General features: G+C 46.1%; 1 protein-coding gene across 10 annotated transcripts in view; it reads left to right on the top strand.

The window, feature by feature from the left end:
• The window catches only part of LOC119173563 (sphingomyelin phosphodiesterase), a 1,093,949-nt gene that overhangs the window by 697,333 nt on the left and 376,101 nt on the right, over positions 1-20,515 (top strand). For all 10 annotated transcript variants that reach the window (XM_075896398.1, XM_075896399.1, XM_075896397.1 and 7 more), the window contains one exon: positions 11,783-11,987. In XM_075896398.1, the coding sequence (XP_075752513.1) occupies positions 11,783-11,987 (205 nt within the window). The remainder of the gene's footprint in view (positions 1-11,782; positions 11,988-20,515) is intronic.

Raw genomic sequence — 20,515 nt, 5'->3', positions numbered from 1 at the left:
TTCCTCATCGGCAAAGACACCTTGACATCTGTCACCGATGTCATTCGCCGTTGTCGCACTTTTGAGCAACTAAACAGGAGGCGTATCACGCCGAAGTTCGGCAGGCTAGCCGAACCCTACCTAGTTTATAAACCTAGTTTATGAAGCCGAACCCTACCTACTTTTATAAAAATAAAAGCCAAAGATGTACAAAAAATCAGTTGCATGGATAAAGAGCTATCTGGAAAACAAGATGCAGTGCACAGCGGCGAATAATTGGGTGTCTGATTACATTTACGTTTATTCTGGTGTGCTCCAGGGTTCAGTGCTTGCGCCACTACTGTTTCTGATATATATCAATGATATTGAAACATGCATTTATCCAGTTGTTGAGATGCAATGATTTGTTGATAATTTCGTAGTCTACAGAACAATAAATAGCAGATTGATGCTTGATATTACTACATGTAGGCTGCCGCAATGTATTTTGTAAATGTGCCTGTGTGCTCGACGAAGAGGATGTAGGTCGCTTGATGCTCGAGCTCGGAGTCAGACTGGCCAGCGGTGCAACCGCTCTTGCAAATACATTTTCTAAGTATATTTGCAATATATTTACTCGTTACTCACGTAACAATATGTGAGGTTTAACGTCCCAAAGCTACCGTAAAATTATAAGAGACGCCGTAGTGCAGGGCTCCGGAAATTTCAACCAACCGGGGTGTTTCTCGTGCACCCAAATCTGAGCACGCGGGCCTGCAGCATTTCTGCCTACAAACAATAAATAGCAGGAACGACCAAATGAAGTTAAACAGCTCCTTAGAGTTTTTATAAAAATGGCGCAACAAATGGGGAATGAAAATAAATGCAACTAAAACGGCTAATACTTCCTTTACGCATAGAAGAAAACATCTTCAGTATCAGTGCACCATCAATAACGTTCCGCTGTACAAGTGCGAAGTTAAATATCTCAGTTAAGCTTTTCCGACGAAATAAAGTGGGAATGTTTTATAAATAACGTATATCAAAAGACTCTAAGCAACCTGCATTTTCGGAGAAGAAAACTAACGAACACGCCTCCCATCGTTAAACTAAATGCGTATAAAATGCTAATTAGGCCAGCTTTAAAACATGCAGACATATCAAGGGCTCCACACTAAATATACTTAACTGATAAGTTAGAACGCATACGGAACCTAGCATTGCGGTTTCGAATATTCAAAGTATTCACGACTGGTTGAAATTTCCGGAGCCCTCCCTTACGGCGTCTCTCATAATTATATGGTGGTTTTGGGACGTTAAAACCCACAAATCAATCATCAAATCAAAATATGCACGACAAATATCTACAAAAACTTTGAGGGTAAGGGCTGATATCCAACGACTTGTACAACGCAGACTATTTTCTACACTAAATTATTAATACCTCCTTTTTCAGAGATCTTATCGAATACTTAAATGACATACATTCGTGCGCAATTCATGGAGTTAACTCGGACGAGTCATAATAAAACATTACGCCATTAACACTGTCATATTAACACTTCCAAATATTCTTTACGTCCAAACACCATTTTCCATTGAAATGCATTGCTTCTTGATGTAAACTGCATAACTGTCAATGAATTTATTAGCAGCGTTCAAAATTTAAAATTTAAATTGTAAACTTATTCGTTAGGTGGCCATAAATATTTCGTAAACTACCTATTCAACATGAAAAGTTATTATGGTACTATTTGCTCCTTATATGTACCTTGTTTACTACAGAATACTTATATTTTTTCTCATTTCTATCTGCCCATATGTATTGCTCTGTATTGATGCTTTTTAACCTACTCCTGAATGGGCCAAAGAAGGGCCTAACATATTGCTTAATAAGTAGAAAAATAAAAGAAAAATAAGAATACATGTCCCTGAAGAATGTCCGTGCACCACGACACCACCGCCAGGCGGTACCGCTGCACTGTCCAGCTCGGCGACTTCTCCTTAGTACCGGTTACGACAAACCTTTGTGACACCACTCGCACTGGACGGATTCTAAAACTTTTTGTGGCATTGAATTAGTGAGACAATAAGCTATTCTATTGAATTCATTCCGTGGTTACTTGAAAAAGTGTTTATTGGTTCATTTAACGCACTTGGTTCGACAGGTGTCACGATGAAAACGAGCCCATTTGACAATAATAGCGCACGCTGGTCCAATCTACTGTGTGCGTGTTTGTGTGCGTGCGTGTGTATGTAACAACAATATAAATAAAGTATGCACTTGGTGGTTGAAGGGTGCACTAGGGGCCGGTTTCCGCTATCGTGTTTAACTTTTAAAGGCCAAGCTTAAGGGTCCCCCAATTTTTCGTCGATAGTTGGCACTACAATCTATAATTGTTATCTGTGAGGAGATAAGCGCGAAACCAGCAGTCGTATGCTTGCCGCAAACTGAAAATACAATGCTGCTCTGCCAAAGATGGGTCACTGCTGCGTGCTGAATTGCCGAGGCGGGTACGACGGTGGGCCAAAGGTGCATCTGTTTCCGTTTCCTGCTGATCCCATACGAAAAGCACAATGGCAGCGTGTCATGCGATGAGACGACGTCGACGTGTCAACTCTGAAAGATCCAAAGGTAAGCAGTAGCCTGATGCTTTCCCGTAGTGAATGCTGCGTAATCTTGCACCGAGCAGATGTGTTCTAACGAAGATATTTATGCATTACCGTGCTCACGCTATGGTTAATTTTCGCGGTTGCAACTTGTCTGGTTTGTGGTTTGTCTGGTGTTGCTTTCTTCAGTGTGCTTCGCAAGTTCAAATCTGCAGTGACAGTGAATACAGTTTGCGTACAAAGAACTACCTAAATGCGCGAGCATCAATTTTTGACCGACTAACATATATTTTTTCTGTGGTGTTCGCAACACGCTAGCCACGCTACGAGGCCGATATTGCCGATATTGTGCGCACATGCATATCTTAGGGCGTTCTTTATTACACTCATTCTGTTTTGGTGGTCATGTGTGCAGGTATGTGAAGACATTTTAAGTCGGATCATCTGCGCACAACTTCCACTTACACTGATGGCGATGCCTGAGCAATAAAGGAAATGATAAAGCTAACTCACATTACATGTGAAGCTGTTCCGACCATCTTTCCTGACTGTGCAGGTTATCTGTCTTCCACAAAACAGTCACGAGAAGAACTAGATTTCAAGCAGAGACGGAGCAAATAGGCACAACTCTAAGAGGTTATTCAGCAATCAAGGGCAAAGTGCGAGGAGGATGAAGCAAACAACAAATTACAAAGATTAGAACTCGTATTACCGTGTTTACACCACAAAGGCTTCTAGATAAGCGTTTGCTGTGACAACTGCATCATATTTGCTCACGTTGAGCCTAGAGTGCAAGCACTAAAGCTCCTAGCATCAATGACAGTGCCAGCTGATTAGCGTGTGGCGGAGGTTTCGGAAACATCTACAGCTGGCATCAAATAAAGAGATTGATACACCAGCACAGCTTTTCGATTTTCGCTTCTTGAAAATCTTCTGGGCAACGTGCAGATATACTGCAAGAAACAAAGCCATAAAAATGAACAAAGTGAGTGCAGTGCACGAAATGGTGGTACCTAAGCAGTACACAAGGGCGTGTTCACAATCAATGTAAGTCTACTCAAGAGAGTTTGATAAATAGTCAGCGTTGGTAGAACGGATTCATTCACTAAACATGAATGTTGTGTGGTTGTTGTGAATGCCGCGATCGACGAGCCTTGTCCTCCTTAAAAACTTTGTAGTTCACTTTGCTGAAACGACGGAGAACTTTAGAGGGACCAAATTAGCGGTGTGACAACTTTTTTGACTGGCTCCGTTGTCGAATGGGAGCCCACAACCATACTCGTTCTCTGGGTTGGTAAGAGACACCGCGACGACGAGCGTTGTACCGCAGTGAGTCGATGCGTTGTTGCTTATGAATTCGTTCGACTGAAAGCTTATGAGCTGCTCCGCTAGTCTGATAAATTCGTTCGTCTCGACACTAATCTTGTGCCTGTCTGGTAGAAGCATGGTATAAGCGCACAAATAAACAGAAAAAGAGGACAAGCACTTATGCATATCCAACTAGCCCAACTTTCGATTCTGTTGGTAGAAGCATGGTATCCAGCATTATAGTGACCTCGCTGCTGTGAAGCAACCGGCATGGTGTGAATCCAGTTATTTCTTGCGCAGCGGTGTTGTAAGCGAACGTGACGTAAGGGAAGATGTCATCCCAGTGTTTGTAGTCTTGTTCAACGTACATAGATAACATTTCGACCATTGTATTGTTTAGTCGCTCTGTTAGGTCGTCGCTTTGTGGTTTGTATGCAGTAGTTTTTCGTTGTACTGTTCCGCTAACCTGCATGACGTCTTGTATCATCCTGGCGGTAAAAGCTGTGCCTCGATCAGTTATGACAACTAGTGGTGCTTCATGTCGAAGAAAGACGTTCGTCACAAAAAAGTGGGCAGTCTCAATCACGGTGCCACGTCGTAATGCCTTCGTTTCGAAGTAGCGCGTCATGTAATCAGTACCGATTACAATCCAGTGGCTGCCATCACGAGACTGGGGAAAAGGTCTGAGCAGATTCATGCCAATTTGTTAGAACGGCTGGGTCGAAGGAGCAACGGGCTTCAAAAAGCCGGCTAGGCGCTGATGTGGTGCTTTACGACGCTGGCACTCATGACACGTTTTCACGTAATACTCACGTCTCGATTGAGCCTAGGTGAGTAGTAGTGTTGACGAGTTCGGGCCAAGGTACGTGTGTATCCTAAGTGGTCTGAGGAAAGCTCATCGTGACAGGCGAACAAGACATCGGCTCGTAACGCTAGCGGGACGACGAGCAGATACTCAGTCGCGTAAGGGTCAAAGTTTTTTTTATAGAGGACATTTCTGTGACCACAGAACGTTGATTGCGAGCGCGAAAATGCTGGTACGGGATGCGGCCTGCGGCCTTCGAAATATTCGGTGAATTAACGAAGCTCGGAGTCGTTCTTCTGCTGTTCAGCCAAGTTGGATACACTAACGGCGCAGAGAAAAGCACCGTCGAAATTGTGATCATCTGACGCTGTCGTAAGAGGAGCTCGGGAGGGCAGTCCGCGTCAGTATGCTTCCGGCCAGACTTGTACACGACTGTCAAATTGAACTCCTGAAGGCGGAAGCTCCACCTGGCCAGACGTCCGGAAGGGTCTTTGAGTGTCCCGAACCAGCAGAGCGCATGATGATCGGTGACGACTCTGAATGGCCGACCATACATGTACGGTCTGAATTTAGCTTTTGCACAGACAACAGCTAGACACTCCTTTTCAGTGGTTGTGTAAATCGCCTCCAGAGATGAAAAAATCTGGCTCACATAAGCAATAGGACGTTCGAGGCGACCTTGCCACTGGATGAATGCTGCCCCAACGTCAATCTTACTGGCGTCTTTCTGTAGTTCATTGTCGGCATCTTTGTCGCAGTGCCCGAGTAAGGGCTCAGTGTGGAGATGCTGTTTGAGCTCGGAGAAAGCACGTCTTTGCTCAGGGCCCTCCGTGAAGGGAACATTTTTTTTTGTCAGATGAATGAGAGGTTCGGCAATTTTTGCAAAATTTTGCACAAAACGTCTCTAGTATGCGCAGAGGACTAAAAATCGACGCAAATCACGTTAATTGGCAGGTGGTGGAAAATCTGATCTGTGAAAGCCAATGTTTTCTGGGTCCAGCCGAATACGATTGTGGCTAACAAGGTGGCCGAGGAACTTTTATTTGTTGTAACCAAACTAACATTTTTCTGGTTTCAGCGATACGTCTACCGTGCAATTTGCAACAAACACAGATCTAAGTCTATGCAAGTGTTGCTCAAACGTTTGTGAGAAGACAACGACGTGGTCTAAGTAAACAAGGCGTGCTTCCCACTTGAGCCCAGACAGCACTGTACCCATCTTCTTCTGGATTGTCGCAGGAGCAGAACACAGACCAAAGAGCAGCACCTTGAATTCGTAGAGACCATCAGGCATTGTCAATGCTGTTTTCTCTCGGTCGCCTTCATCAACACCGATATGCCAGTAGCCGCTGCGTAAATCCTTGGAGGAGTAGTATCGGGCGCGTCGGAGGTGGTCTAGTGAGTCGTCGAAGCGCGGAATAAAATAAGCGCCTTCGTAACTTTGATGAGTTTGCGGTAATCAATGCGAAATCGAAACATGCCGTCCCTTTTCTTTACTAGTACGACGGGGGACGACCAAAGACAATTCGAGGGATAGATTACGCCGTCTTCGAGTATCTACTTCACTTGAGAACGTATTGCCTCTTGTTCCTTTTGTGATACTCGGTAGGCGTGCTGACGTATGGCTCGTTCAGCATGGTCTGCGACAATGCGGTGCTTTACGGTTGGCGTTTGCTTTATCTTGGAGGTAGGCGCGAAACAGTCGCTAAAGAATGGGTGAATATCGCGGATTTGTCCTTCCTGCACATATGACAATTTCGGATTGACATCGGCTGTAACGGCTACCGCTGTTTTATTTTCAACGGTGGCGGAAATCGGGGCAATTGTCGTACACGCTTCATTGTCACTGGGTTCAAAATAAGCGATACTTCTTCGCTTGGCCAAAAGTTGGTACGCTTCACTAAAATTGGTGACCAACAACCCACGTTTATATTGGATTATGCCGCAGGCAACGCAGATTTGCTGAGACAAGAGCACCAAAAGGTTGGCTTCAGCGATACCACTATTATCGTAATCTCTGTCGCCCTGTACAGTAACGAACATACTGGTTCGTGATGGAAGTGTGACGGTGTCGTCCATTAGGCGAAGCGCAGTCCTCTGCGGATTGGTATCTCTAGGCTTCGGGGCATAGTCGTCAGCAAACATAATGAAGCACTATCGAAGATCCATACCAGCGCCGTGCTCGCGGAAAAAAATTCAAGCTAAGGATAACTTTCCTGGAGAATTTGGGAAGCACAACAAAAGAAGCAATGAACATTGATTCAAATATTTGCAGCCATGAAGTGCATCTCCCGATGGATGTCAAGATATGACCACCTGCTGTCCGAAGAATTGATTCACGCCCCCAAGGTGTCGTAACCTTTCTGAATTCAGCCACAAGCTCAGCACTGATAACTGAGTAGTCGGCGCCGATGTGGACCAGAGCAGTTAACGGATGGTTCTCAACTAGAACGGCAATGTCATCAGAAACAAGTTCGCCGGTGATGAGAGGTGTCGGCTAAAAGGAATCGTCGAAGGCTGGCGGATGGGTTGAACGAGGCTGTTTTGACGATAGCTTAACAGCGATCTCACCCCTGGAGGCCGCTGATCCTCGTTTCCCCGACGTGGACTTGGGGACCTAGCGGATCGTACCGCAACAACATCGGCGAAAGTAGAGCATTAATTCAAGGACGTAGAGCATCGCGGAGACGGAGAGCGTGATTCGCGTCGCTGAAAGTTCGGAAACAGTAGGATTGCCAAATATTCTTCAATAGCGCCGGGTCGTTCCCCATCCTGGGGCCGACGAGCGTCTGGCCGAAATCGAGGCAGGCCCATCTGTCTGTACGAGCACTCCCGGTGCAAGTGACCTGGCTCACCACAGTGGTAGCAAAGTGGCCGATTGTCGTAATTGCACCACAAACTAAATTTCCGCGCATTAGGTTGCGGATTCTCATAGTGTGGCGGGCCCGAGAAGTACTGCGGCATCTGCAGGCAAGTCGGTCATGGGTTTTTATAAGGCGGCAGGCCCGAGAAGTGTGGCAGCGTCTGCAGGCTGGTCGGTCGGGGAGAATAGCTGGCTGCCGGCGCAGAAGTGCGTGCAGCTTCCGCATACGTTAGCAGGGGAGCTTCGGCTGGTAGCGCCACTAATGGTCGTACCAGCTGCCGTACCTCTTCACGGACGACGTCTGTCAGAGCATCCACTTGAGGCTGGCAAGGCACTACGCGAAGCTTTTATAGCTCGTCATGTGCAATGCCATGGACTAGCTCAGCAAGGTCTCTCACGCTCGTGCCGTCGGTTGTTGCCAAGGGTGCTGACAGACAAGCAAGATTATTTGACCACTCATACTGCGAAGACCGCTGTCTTAGCATTCACTCCATTGTGGTCCCTTCACAGAGGCATTCCGCCAAGGTAGCGTGTGGTTTCGCACAAATCCAGCAGACAGCTGCTCCTTGACACCCCGCATCAGAAAGCGTACCTTATTGTCTTCCGTCATCGTGGAATCAGATCGACGGACCAGATGAGACATCTCCTCAATAAACATAGTCACGCATTTATTCGGTCTTTGACTGCGAGAATTGAGGAGACTTTCTGCTTGTTCATTTCGGTCGGTGATACCATACGTGTTCGGCAGCTGAGTGCAAAACACAGGCCAGGTTGTCATGACAGCCTCGTGGTTATCAAGCCAAATACGCGCTGAATCCTCCAGGAAAAATTAGGCATACTGGAGTTTCGGTGCTCGTCCCACTCGTTGGCGGCGGCGACCCGATCTTATTGGTGTAGTCAGTCTTCAACGTCTTCATAGGGCTTCACATGGGAGGGCTTTAGGATTCGAGAGGCTGGTGGCCAGGGAGCTGGTGGAGTCGTGGTATGTTCAGTCTGGCTTGCAGTTGTCGCACTTGCCATGGTTCTGGAGCGTTCCAGAAGTGGGCCGAATGGCGTTGGTAAGCCTAGTTGCCGCCGACTGCGCCGAATGTCCGCTGTTTCTACCAAGGCGTCGATGTTGGGGCGGAGACCTTCCTCGTGGTAACAGTGCATAGGCTGTTACCCAGAACCTCCACCAGTGGCACGTTACACCGTAGCTGCAACCTGTAGATAAGACCACACAAAAACGTCAGACCGATTCGATCAACGGCAATACAACTTTATCGTCTTCTCCGCAAGGGCATCTTCGTCCTCTTTTGAACAGCGGCACATGTAAGCCTGCCAGCATATATGAAAACAATACTTGTAGATCTTGTACTAGTGGCAATATCAATTGAAAAAAAAGTACTTTTATTTCAGCCCTAAATTTGGTTTCCTTTCGAATGCTAACAATTTGCTCTGGAGGACTATTCCCATAACTTATTGGTTGTGGCAAGGCGGACGAATCAAATGTCATGGCTTTCCCTTGAATGCGTTGATAGCTTAATGGGCTATTCAAATGGCGTGAGGTGCGTAAAGTTTTTACGAGAGGCAAGGATGACTTATGCGCATTATTGACAATCTCGTGAAATGAGCAATGCTATGCAAGTAGTGTGCGTGACTGCAAGGTAGCACGAGAGAGAGGTGATATATTGCTTGTTACGCAGTAGTGATGGTTATAGTTTTTGGAAAGAAAATCTTGGGCACAACTCGGAATAGGTTCAAGGGAATTGATTGGTAAGCCTGATAGCATGACCAAATGGGTGACGTGAACTGTGACAATACGCGTCGGATATATAGAGCAGACATATCGAACAGATTCCACCTGCCGACAGTGCGCACCTTCGAAATGATTGTAATGGCATTTGTAAAAGCCAGTGAAGGGAGTGTGAGCCGTTGAAGGGAAGTCGTACGACCCTTTAAAAATGGCACCTACTCGAACCGTTCACCTCAGACCGAGGAGTGTGTTGACTTAAGTGTGCGCACGAGAGGAGAACTCCCGCATGGCGTGCTGAACCGAACATTCACCTTATATGAATGCGTTTTTTTCACATGAGTCATCAAAACGTTTGTTTTGCTCCACTCTACGAGCGCATATTGCTTTACTTTACAGCCATCTTCTCCTTTTCGTTAGGCGATGTATTGATTGCTCTTACTCAAAATATTCTACACCTAACAAGGTATCACGAAGCACTGCCATCGTGGTCGATGTCGTGAGAATACGTCATTGTTTGACACCACGTTATGTGGCGTAATGTCGAAGTCGAAGGTATGGGCAATAGGTAACGTCATAATGACTCCATATGATTACATGATCACGTGGTGGGGATCTTTTTTTTTTTCATTGCTCATCCTGCCGCAGCTGACGCGCGACGCCGTTGACCAATCTTCCCGTTCTATGAGACATCAAATACTTTCGCCTTCATAAGCTGTACACGACGTTTTTTGGTGGATGTAATATCTGTGTCGAATGAAATACGAAGAGTGCCAAGCTTCATGATGGTATAGGGCACACCGTTTACTTATCACCATGTACAGGTATGCAATGGGCGCAGATCCGCCGAGTTGTACACGCTCACCCATCAATCGTGGTAACTGGATAGCGTGCACTATACCGTCGCGAAGGCTTGCTGATGTTCGGTTTTCAATTTGCGCTGAATAATACAGTGCAGTTTACTGCTAAAGCAAGCAGTCACATGAGAACCTTTAATTACGCTGGCCTCCTAAATGCGAGGGGTTGATGAAAAGTGGTTTGCGCATGGTTCTCGTTCATTAAGAAAACTTAACATTAAACCATAAACAGGGGTGCAAGCAGTAGGTGGCACACCAGGCCCACATCTCGCCCCCCCCCCCTTGAAAAGATTTCGCCATGGCATAGAGAGCGGAAAAGAACCACTTTAAGGAAGTTCCCTTCCCAAATTATTAGAGAAGTCCCTCCCCCCTCACCGAAAAACATTCTGGGTACCACCCTGGCCACAAGTAGTCTTGTGCAAATCTAAGCTATTATTCATTTTCGAGCCGAATATGGATATGCACTGCACACCTGCGTTATGATTAACAGTGCACCCGTCTATACACTGCGAGCAAGTGAAATGCTGCGGTTGATGTGGGCTGCATTTATGTTTCCATTAACATTCGTTCAGTCAATCGTGCATTCTGCTGACGTAAACACGATGTGCTAAAGGCCCAGATTCATTTTTTTCTGTCTCCAACTCAAGCTGACGCTTTTCAACAACGTGCATGCTCTTGGAGGCTTATTTATTTGTGCGAAAAAGATGCCGAATCATTTTGTTAGACAAGAGATATTACCATAAGTGCTGGGCAGGTTGGCGAAACTTTCTGGGCATTGAAATTTTTCCTTTCACTTTTTACGCGTTGATGTTACTGTGATTTGAAGTTGCACGTTGCTTTAATTCCTTCTGCCTCTGTCACCACTATTTCAAACTCATTTGAGTTCTTGTTCACACCACCATTTGCGGAGCAACTCCGGCGAGTGGTACTGTATGTTCTTCCGTTTCGTTTTCGTTGCATGCTACTAAATGAACTCATAGACCACTTCTCTATCGACAAACAATCTAAAAATGGTGAAACTTTGATCTTTATATTTGTTTATGGCAGAAAGCGGCAACTTCAATCAAAGAAAAATGAAGCTATATTTGAGGAACGTATTAAAAACGCATCGCGTTTGCATACATTTTGTGTGAGCTCCAAGAAAGGCGAACACATTGAAATAATATAGGCAACAGCAGTTCCCCGTTTGAAAGACTGATCAATATGCATTGTAAGGCAACATGTCAAATTAAATTGGAACATATACAAACTTGTCCGGAAAAAACGTTAAAGTGTCGGGACAGCACATCAAAAGTTTCCATACGTGCGGGGAAGTCTTAGATCTAACAGTGTTTTAACTGCTGTGATAGCGTCCACTCAAGAGGAGTTCTTCAAGTTATTCGTGTCATAACCACCCTGACATATTGGTTGACCTTTTGCTGATACTAATATTTATTTATCCCAAGTTTATAAGGTAATCACGAGAGTTCTCAAACGTAGATGGCTAGATTGACAGTAGATCTCATACTCACGAGATGCTCAAGCAACCATCAGTTCGATATACTCAAAGATGCATCAGAATCGAAAGAACGAGATGCTCAAAGTACCGGCATTTCCCTAGAAATTCTACGCATTTGAAACATAACCAAGCTTCTTGTGTTATTGCGCAGGTTCGAGTCAACGGTACGTGGCCAGTTTTTCGGGCACACGCACACCGATGAGCTCGAGGTCTTCTACGAGTCCATTGGTGAGCAGCATTCAGCAATGAGGCCGTATGCGGTGGCCTACGTGGCACCTAGTACTACTACGTTCAACTCCGGAAACCCGGCCTTCCGTGTGTATGTCGTCGATGGAAACTACAATAACAGCACCTGGGTAGGTTCAAACTGAAGTCTGATCTAGCAGGAACGTAATTCATGAGGGTGAATCAACTGCATGTACTAGATCTAACGGTACTTTCAGGATGGCCTCTAGGAAGTCATGTTGTGTGGGGTGTACCATAATTTGTCTGGCTCCGGAGCAAGGTCATCCACCACTACAGCGTGGCCTACTCGCTCATAGTCGTGTATAGTGCCTTCGTATATGTGTTCAATACCTTCTATCAATATCTTCTAGCTGGAAGAGGAAGGCCGCAACCTTTTTTTGTCACAAAGTTCAAATATGTCTTGTCAAGGCAGTGACACTTCCCATTTTAGTGTAAGATGATGCCTTGAAAGATTGCGTCACGTTGCTGACTTTGGTAAGACCATCAAACTCATTAGATATTCCAAGGTTTCGCAAATGAGTTTTGCGGAAACCTACAAATTGGCGGGAGGGTTAAGAAAGAAAAAAAGACAACTTTCCTCTTGTAGCACAAAGCCACAAGGAAAGTCACACTGATTTCTCGGAAAGAAAAGCCTTCTAATTGCCGAAAAATTTGTCCTGGACCTCAGACCAGGATAAATGTTTTAGCAACTAAAAGGCTTTTCTTTCTGCGAAGTCCATTTGATTTTTATAGTGGCTTTGTGCTACAAACGGGTAGTTGTCTTTTCCTTTCATAGTCCAATTAGCGCAAGTTCCCATCACATCTTTGAAACTGATCAAACTGCTCTAGTTCACTTTTCAAGGCCCAAACCATCTTTATTCCTGTGGCACACTGCGATATATTACAAAGGTGTCCTTGGAATGTCCAGCCAAGCTTATACAGTTTAAGGAAATCACTGTATCGTTGTCCCCACACTATAAAACATCACCGCTAAGGACTCTGCACACTTGATCAGAATTGATTAGAACGCTAGTTGTACTTTGTGTGGTCAATGATGCGTTGAAGGGTTAATCAGCCACATCTTTTTCCAATTTCCTAAAACATGCAACGAATTACATCCCCTTTTTGTTAATGTTAGGAAAATTCTCGGACTCCTAGTGGTGTTAAGCACAGCTATCATGTGAGCAAACTGACTTCGTATGCGAAGCTCCAGAGTTCGTCAATTTTCAGCCGCTTGATTAGGGGCACTGGCAAAGTTTTTTAGAGGCATGCTCGTGAATGAGATAAAGTTTAAGGCAACAGTGTACGTGATATACCCTATATGCATTTTATGAAATATTTGTGTGCTTTTTTCTCCACAACTGTACGAGCTACAGTACCTATTTCACTATCATTGCGATCAGAAGCCTTTCCTTGTTTTACTGAAGCACGCTTATCCTTGCATATTGTGAGCCTCACTTGTACACAAGTTTTTTAATTCACATATCTAATTGTCACTCAGTAATAGTAGTAGTATCAAATTGTGACTCAGTAAGAATGACATCTTCTGAAGTGGGCTTGGTTAGGACTGCTAGGCCCATGTCGGTAATGGCTTCATAAAAACCACAAATGCCCCAGTACAGACTTGTTTGCCCAACGGTGTCTGAGAGCGGACTCCCACCCCCCTAAGTTCCGTAACTTAACGCAGTGTGTCTAGCGGAGTTACATAATTGACGTCAATCGCTAGGATATACTTGCGGCTATTCACTCTGACTTCCTTTACTATGTTCAGCATCCGTGCTTCTTCATGTACATACACAGCCTCCTGCCGGTTGAAGCACCTCATGTTATCAGTGGCGAGAACTGGCAACAAGAGGATGGTTAATACCGAGATATTCCGCGAAGATCGCATTGTGGACTCACTCGAAACGGGCAACATGCTCAGAAATTGTCCCTTTCTGCTGCCGTTCTTCGCAATCTTGAGGGTGTCGTGATCCAATTCTTCACCCTTGACGCGAAAGTGTGTAGTAGGCGCATTCAAACCAAGGCGGCCAGGAACACAGACTGAAGCCCGAGGGCAGCAGTGACGAGGCGCACGTTCAGCGCCTCGTCAGTACACATTCGGATAGAGAAGCCCTAGAATCAACACAGCTGGAGTGATATTATATGATTTGCTCTCTACATCCCCTCTTTTTGAGGCAAAAAATTACGTGGCTGATCCCTCTTAATGAAAATTCGAAGAACATGAAACTAAAACATGTCTCTACAGTCATATTTTAGCGTTCATTGTGCATGTGTTTCACCACAAGGGCGAAGGAATCAATGCTACAGCAAAGGATTGCAATGCCATGCAAAGAACTATGAGCAGCTCGAAACTTGCCATGCGCACCTCAAACGGAGAACATGCTCAGAATAAGCACACATAAGACGAGCAAGGATAACCAACTGTCACAGTTCGACCCTTCAAGCATGCTGCTTTCTCTCTCTCTCTCACACACACACACGCACGCACACGCACACAAAGATGCATGGAACGAAAGCACAAGACAAGTACAAAGAACTGTCATTATTCTTACTTCTTCGTTTGTGAGCAGCATGCTTCTTTTGTCAACACGGCCGCTGCAGCGAGAACAAATGCCTTCGTTTTTTCTTTAACAGCTGCAAATTCAAAGGAAACTTGCGGTAGAAGTGCAAAGGTACACAGAACGCGAACATTGAGATAAGCAATCGCACTAGGGAGTTACCATGCCCGATAGCATCTATATGGACTTCGACCGCGCAATGTGGAAGCACGCGCGCAATGCAACGCACGGTATTGCGCGGGGCGACGACTGCCTGAGCTAGTGCACTCGACACTGTTCAGCACGCTGTCCTCGCATCATGTGGCTACTGGAGACGAAAAGGCGCTGAAATGTTGTACCCACCCCCTCTGTAATGCCCTACGGGCCCTGAGGATATTCTAATAAATAAATAAATAAATAAATAAATGGCTGAGCTCTCAACAACAACAGTGGCCCCTATGATATGTGGGGTTTAACGTCCAAAAACCACTCTATGATTATGAGAGACGCAGTAGTGGAGGGCTCCGGAAATTTAGACCACCTGGGGTTCTTTACCGTGCACCCAAATCTGAGCACGCGGGCCTACAACTTTTCCGCCTCCATCGGAAATGCAGCCGCCGCAGCCGGGATTCGAACCCGCGCTCTGCGGGTCAGCAGCCGAGTACCTTAGCCACCTGACCACCGCGGCAGGGCACAGCGGCCCCTGGTGTGTAAGCACCGTTGACGACGTTTTTTTTTCCTCTGTGTAAGTGCCAAAAACTATTGAACATGTATTTATTGATTGTAAGAATACCATATTTTTGGGACATATTGCAGAGTACTAAAGATAGCTTTACTGCTTAATCCACCCTAAATATGCTTTTTGCCCTTTGGAAATTTTGCTCAGCATTTGGATGTTTTCTTTTTACTTTGTCTACATTTCATGTGGCGCAGCATGTTAGCTTATAGACACGGTAACTATTGCGGACGCCGGCCCTCGTTGTGTGTAGCGTCACCAGAAAGACGGAGCCGAGAAAAAACCAACTGAATACCTTTATAGCGATTAAGGAGCACTCAACTGTTCATGATGCTGCTTGTCTGTAAACGCTTCTTGGCGCGGAACAGAGGAGAGAGCAGCCCACCATCGCTCCCTCTTCGTCATAGTCTGCTAATCTCCGCCATTCTCCGCGGCCTCAAATGTGGCCACACTTAGCTCCTGACAATGTAAATTTTGCATTGGCCTCGGATTTCTAGGGGAACAACTAAAGCCCATTTTATGTGCGTATTTCTGTACAGTGTCTGCTGCTCTTTGTAATGCTTCGCAAGTTTGCTCATCTGAGCCTGTGAAGGTCCGAGCTCTTATCATAAGAAACAGCAACAAGAAGGACGACCCCTACAATGAAGTGCACTTTGCCGTCAATATCATAGTAAACGAAAACACTGTCCCTACTGTTCCTACAATCAGACTGTTAGGAATGCTTACCAAGCATAACACTCATAACGCAGAAGCTAAAAACTAAGCCAAACATCAAACCACAAGGCTTTTGGGGAGAGCGGCAACTAAAAATCAAGGACTCAAGCAACAAGACCTATGCAAATTATTTCACGCTTTTTATTCAGAAGGGTCACCTACTCGTTTTCCTACTACCATCTATGAAAGGGAGATATGGATAAACTAAACTTTCTGATAAGACAAGCATACAAGCGTGCTCTGGGACTTCCTAGGTACGCGAGCACAGAGACACAACAAAGTGAAAGAATTTATTGAAGGACACTTAATGGCCGAAAAGGAAAGACTTCAACACACCAAGGCATGCTTGCCGGTACTCAGTCGTCTCGGGCGACGCACTAGTTTCACACTCACGGACAAGGTTTTTTTACCAGCGTCTACTCGCGCACCCCTTTAAGTTAAACCCCTGCTTAAAAATATGGTGTCAGGAATGCATGACGAAAGAAAAAAAGGAAAGGGCAAAAAACCTCGCTCAAATCTTTCAAGATCGCCGAAACGTACTGTGTGTTCATGCTGCTGGACAAGCGAGAGACCGTTACACCGTATGCGCGGTGACTTGCCATGGGCAACCTATTACTGCAGTTACCGTGAAAACAGCCTCTGCGTTATAGGCAGAAGAAGCCGCCACCGGGGTCGCTGTCTCTGTTAAAGCCACTAATTACATCCTGTTTGTTTGTAGAATGACCCTAATGAACTTCATATTGGGCGGTGCGGGCCTGATCATGGCCAACATCCTCCAAAATAACCAACAAAGCGATAAGTTAGAACTCTTATGGATGCCCGCTCCCGCAGGGGATTCAGAGAATGAGGACGCTCACCGTGCAGCCCGAGGTTTATTCAACCTGGAGGTGAAATCTTCAGCCGTGGACTTCTCGCAGAAGGCATCACGACATATTGTCACAAGGACAAAGAAGCGCGGGCAGAAAACAGGGTGCTTACTTTTGATACAAAAATTCAAAAAATGAACACGCACCCGCAAAACTACTTCGTTATCCTCCTTAGATGCTGGCCACAATAGTTGCCAGCTTACCTTGCGTCAATTTTCCCTTTCAAGACCAACCGTCCCACTTGTTTGCTTAAGATGCTGGAGATGGCCATAGAGTAAGATGATCACGCCGACGAAAAAAAAAATAACCCCGTGCTGTTGTAGAAATGCAAAAATGTTCGAAGAGTGCATAACTCGTGAGTGTGGTATGGTTTCATTATTACTACGAGGACTACTTCTGAACGAGGGCGTCATCGGCTAAAACAGGCATCGGGGCTTTGGCGAACTACCTCGTAATTGATGTTACTGAGGCAGTGCGCAACTTTGTAAGGGCCAAAGCAGCGTCACCATAAGTTCTCTGAAAGCCCACGGCGTTGGACAGGTGTCTACACCCATACATAGTCACCTTGTTGATAGCGCACCTTCTTCAGCCTTGCTTGTACCGGCGAGCGTCGGCATCTTGCTGTGTGCGAAAGTGGTTTCGTGCAAGCTGGCGGGCTTCCTCGGCTTTCTGAATGAAGTCGTCAACACTGTCATTTCCGCTGGTGTCCTGAGTCTACTGGGAGCATAGCGTTGTGACGCGGCGGCAATAAACAAGCTCGAATAGTGTTAGGTTCGTAGACTCTTGCAAAGTGGTATTATAAGCACACGTGACAAACGGCAGAGTTTCATCTCACGTTTTGGGATCTACATCAACATACATAGACAGCATGTCGGCCAGTGTTTTGTTTAACCGTTCCGTCAAGCCGTTCGTTTGGAGATGATAAGCTGCTGTTTACGGTGGTTGCTAAGCTTCAGCTTGGTCACCTGTTGCAATAACTCTGCTGTAAATGCTACTCTGCGATTGGTTATGAGAACAAAAGATGTCCTGGACGAAGAATGAAAAAGGAAAGAAAAAAATGTCCTGGACGAAGAATCTGGCGACTTTAACTGCAGTTCCCCTAAGTACAGCATTGGTGTCTGCATAGTGAGTCAGATAGTCGGTTGCGATGAATATCTACGCATTTTCTGAGAATAACATAGGGAATGGACCGACAAAATCTGGTAAATAAAGAGAAAAAAAGTAAAGATTCATTACCACTTGCTGGAACGGTGCTGATGGTAGATCTAAAGGCTGGAGGAAACCAGCAGACTTTACGAGTGGAATTTCACGTCTCTGACAGGCACGGCAGGTCCAAACGAATCGCTTAACGGATGAAATAGCCAGCCATATAGGCTGAGTCGGAATTCGCTAATGGCCCAAATCACTGCTAGGCACTCTTTTATTGCGATAGCAATTTTATGGTTTCGTTTAGCTGGATTTCACTGCTGGCGTCGGCGTTGATGTCGTGCATCGTATATATATATATATATATATATATATATATATATATATATATATATATATATATATATATATATATATATATATATATATATATAGTGGGAGTAATAATTCAATGGGCCAGTTAGTCTTCGTGAAGGTATGGGATATGGCACAACGGGAGCGTTGTCAACAAGGATAAATATATTTATATATATATATATATATATATATATATATATATTGTAGGCATTGATTAAGCACATCTACTATCTTTACACATATTCATCATCATGAGTGGTCGTCATCTTCATCTGCTGTGAGGACTTGGCTTGTCTGAGTTCTGTGCCTTGAGCGTGGTCCCTTCATCGTGTCTTCTGGGCCTAATAAAGGTTGCCTGCACCATTCCATCACAAGTGGTGGAGTGTGCTCTACGATCTTCCGTCCTCTCCAAGCCCGATCTGCCTCCTGGAGCTCCGCTAAGGTCGTCGTTTGTGCCATGTGTTCGGTAACATGCCTCAGGACGAGCCAACCGGCGCTTCTGCGTCTACCTCCACGGCGCCGGCTACCGCGGCCTATTCATCGTGGATTATTACCGCGCACCGGCGCGAGCCGCCCACGTTCTCCGGACTTCGAGGTGAAGATGTGGAGGATTGGTTGGACCAGTTCATTCGAGCGAGTTCCACTAACAACTGGGATGATCCTACCAAACTTCGCCGTGTTTCCTTCTATCTGAAAGCCGTAGCAAAAACATAATTTGTCAATCATGAAACGGACATTACGGACTGGACACGTTTCAAGCAACTGCTTCGCCAAATTTTCGGCACCCCGGTGGTTCGTTCAGTTCTCGCGAAGAAGACACTGGATGCTCGCAAGCAACAATGCGGTGAGTCCTACACATCGTACATAGAGGATGTGCTTGCTCTCTGTCACCGTTTCAGCACGTCCATGTCTGAATCAGAGAGAGTTCGTCATCTATTGAAAGGGATCGGCACGGTCGCGTTCAATGCCTTGGTCATTCAAAACCCGACTACAGTCGCTGAGGTTGTTGCCACGTGCCAACGCCTAGAGGAACTTGAATCCCAACGGTTTCCGCAGGACAGCGCTGAAAACACCACCACGACTGATGCCTCATTGCGTGCCATGATCCGGGCGATTATACGGGAAGAGCTGCAATCTTTCGGCCTCTCAATGACACCGAGTCCACCTCCCCCCTCCAACACTGCTTTGCGCGACGTTATCATAGAGGAGTTGGCGTCCGTGACCAGGCCAGCGTGCGTAGACTCTCCAGTACCTCGACTCCAGCCAACATACGCACAAGTCCTCGGTGGCTCACCACCCGTCGTACAACCGATGCCCGCACACTCGACGCCTGTCCCACTGGCTTCGTTGACTCCGAGTGCGCCTAGCCAGCCCTTTCACCCACCGTGGCGGCCGCCTCGTTCGATTCGTTATTACTGCGGCTATCGGGGCCATATTGCACGCGTCTGTCGGAAGCGTCAGCAGGACGAACGTCGTGGCATCGAAACCTACGGGCGGGATGATGGGACAAACGGGTACGCTTTCCAACGTCGTCCTTGTGATCCGCCGCTACGTCGCTCACCATCTCCAACTGCGACATCTGAGCCAACCAGTTCTTACCGCTGTACTAGACACCGCTCACCCTCGCCCCTCCGCCGCTCCACGTCTCCATTGCGACCTGTCTCGCCATTCACCAACCAACGCCCGGAAAACTGACCTCTGCAGCTTTTGGAGCAGAAGCTGCATCGAACAAAAAGACAGAAATTCCTCCAGTTTGTCCATATAATACGATATATGTTTTAAGAGAAGGTGTGTACGTGGACGCATTCATAGATACTGGTGCTTGTTTGTCTGTGATTGATCGTTCTTTGTGCTAACGTCTGCGAAAAGTCACCACCCCTTATGACGGACCTACACTGCACGCTGCTCAAGGGGACGCCCTTAGACATGCCGCTATGTGCACCGCTCGAGTTTTCATAGCTGGTCTTCTTCATTTTGTGCAATTTGCTCTGCTGAGTTCGTGTGCCCACCAGCTTATATTAGCCTGGGATTTTCTTTCTACGGCGAACGCTTCCATCTGCTGTAGAGAAAATGTTGTTCATATGATGAAAACTGACTATGCCCTGTATGCGGATGACAAGCCCGTTCGCTTGCTCGCTGCTGAAGATACAGAGCTACCACCTGGTCATCAGTGGATAGTCGCCATCACTTCTAATGTGATCGACTCTGGTGACGTGTTTGTCCAACCATCTGCACGCTGTCTCGCAAGAGGTATAGCCCTTGCTTCAGGTCTAGCGCGATTCCACAATGGCTCCGGACTT

Source organism: Rhipicephalus microplus, chromosome 5 (assembly GCF_043290135.1).
Source record: "Rhipicephalus microplus isolate Deutch F79 chromosome 5, USDA_Rmic, whole genome shotgun sequence".
NCBI classification, from domain to species: Eukaryota; Metazoa; Arthropoda; class Arachnida; order Ixodida; family Ixodidae; genus Rhipicephalus; species Rhipicephalus microplus.
This window is presented reverse-complemented; position numbering and strand designations above follow the sequence as displayed.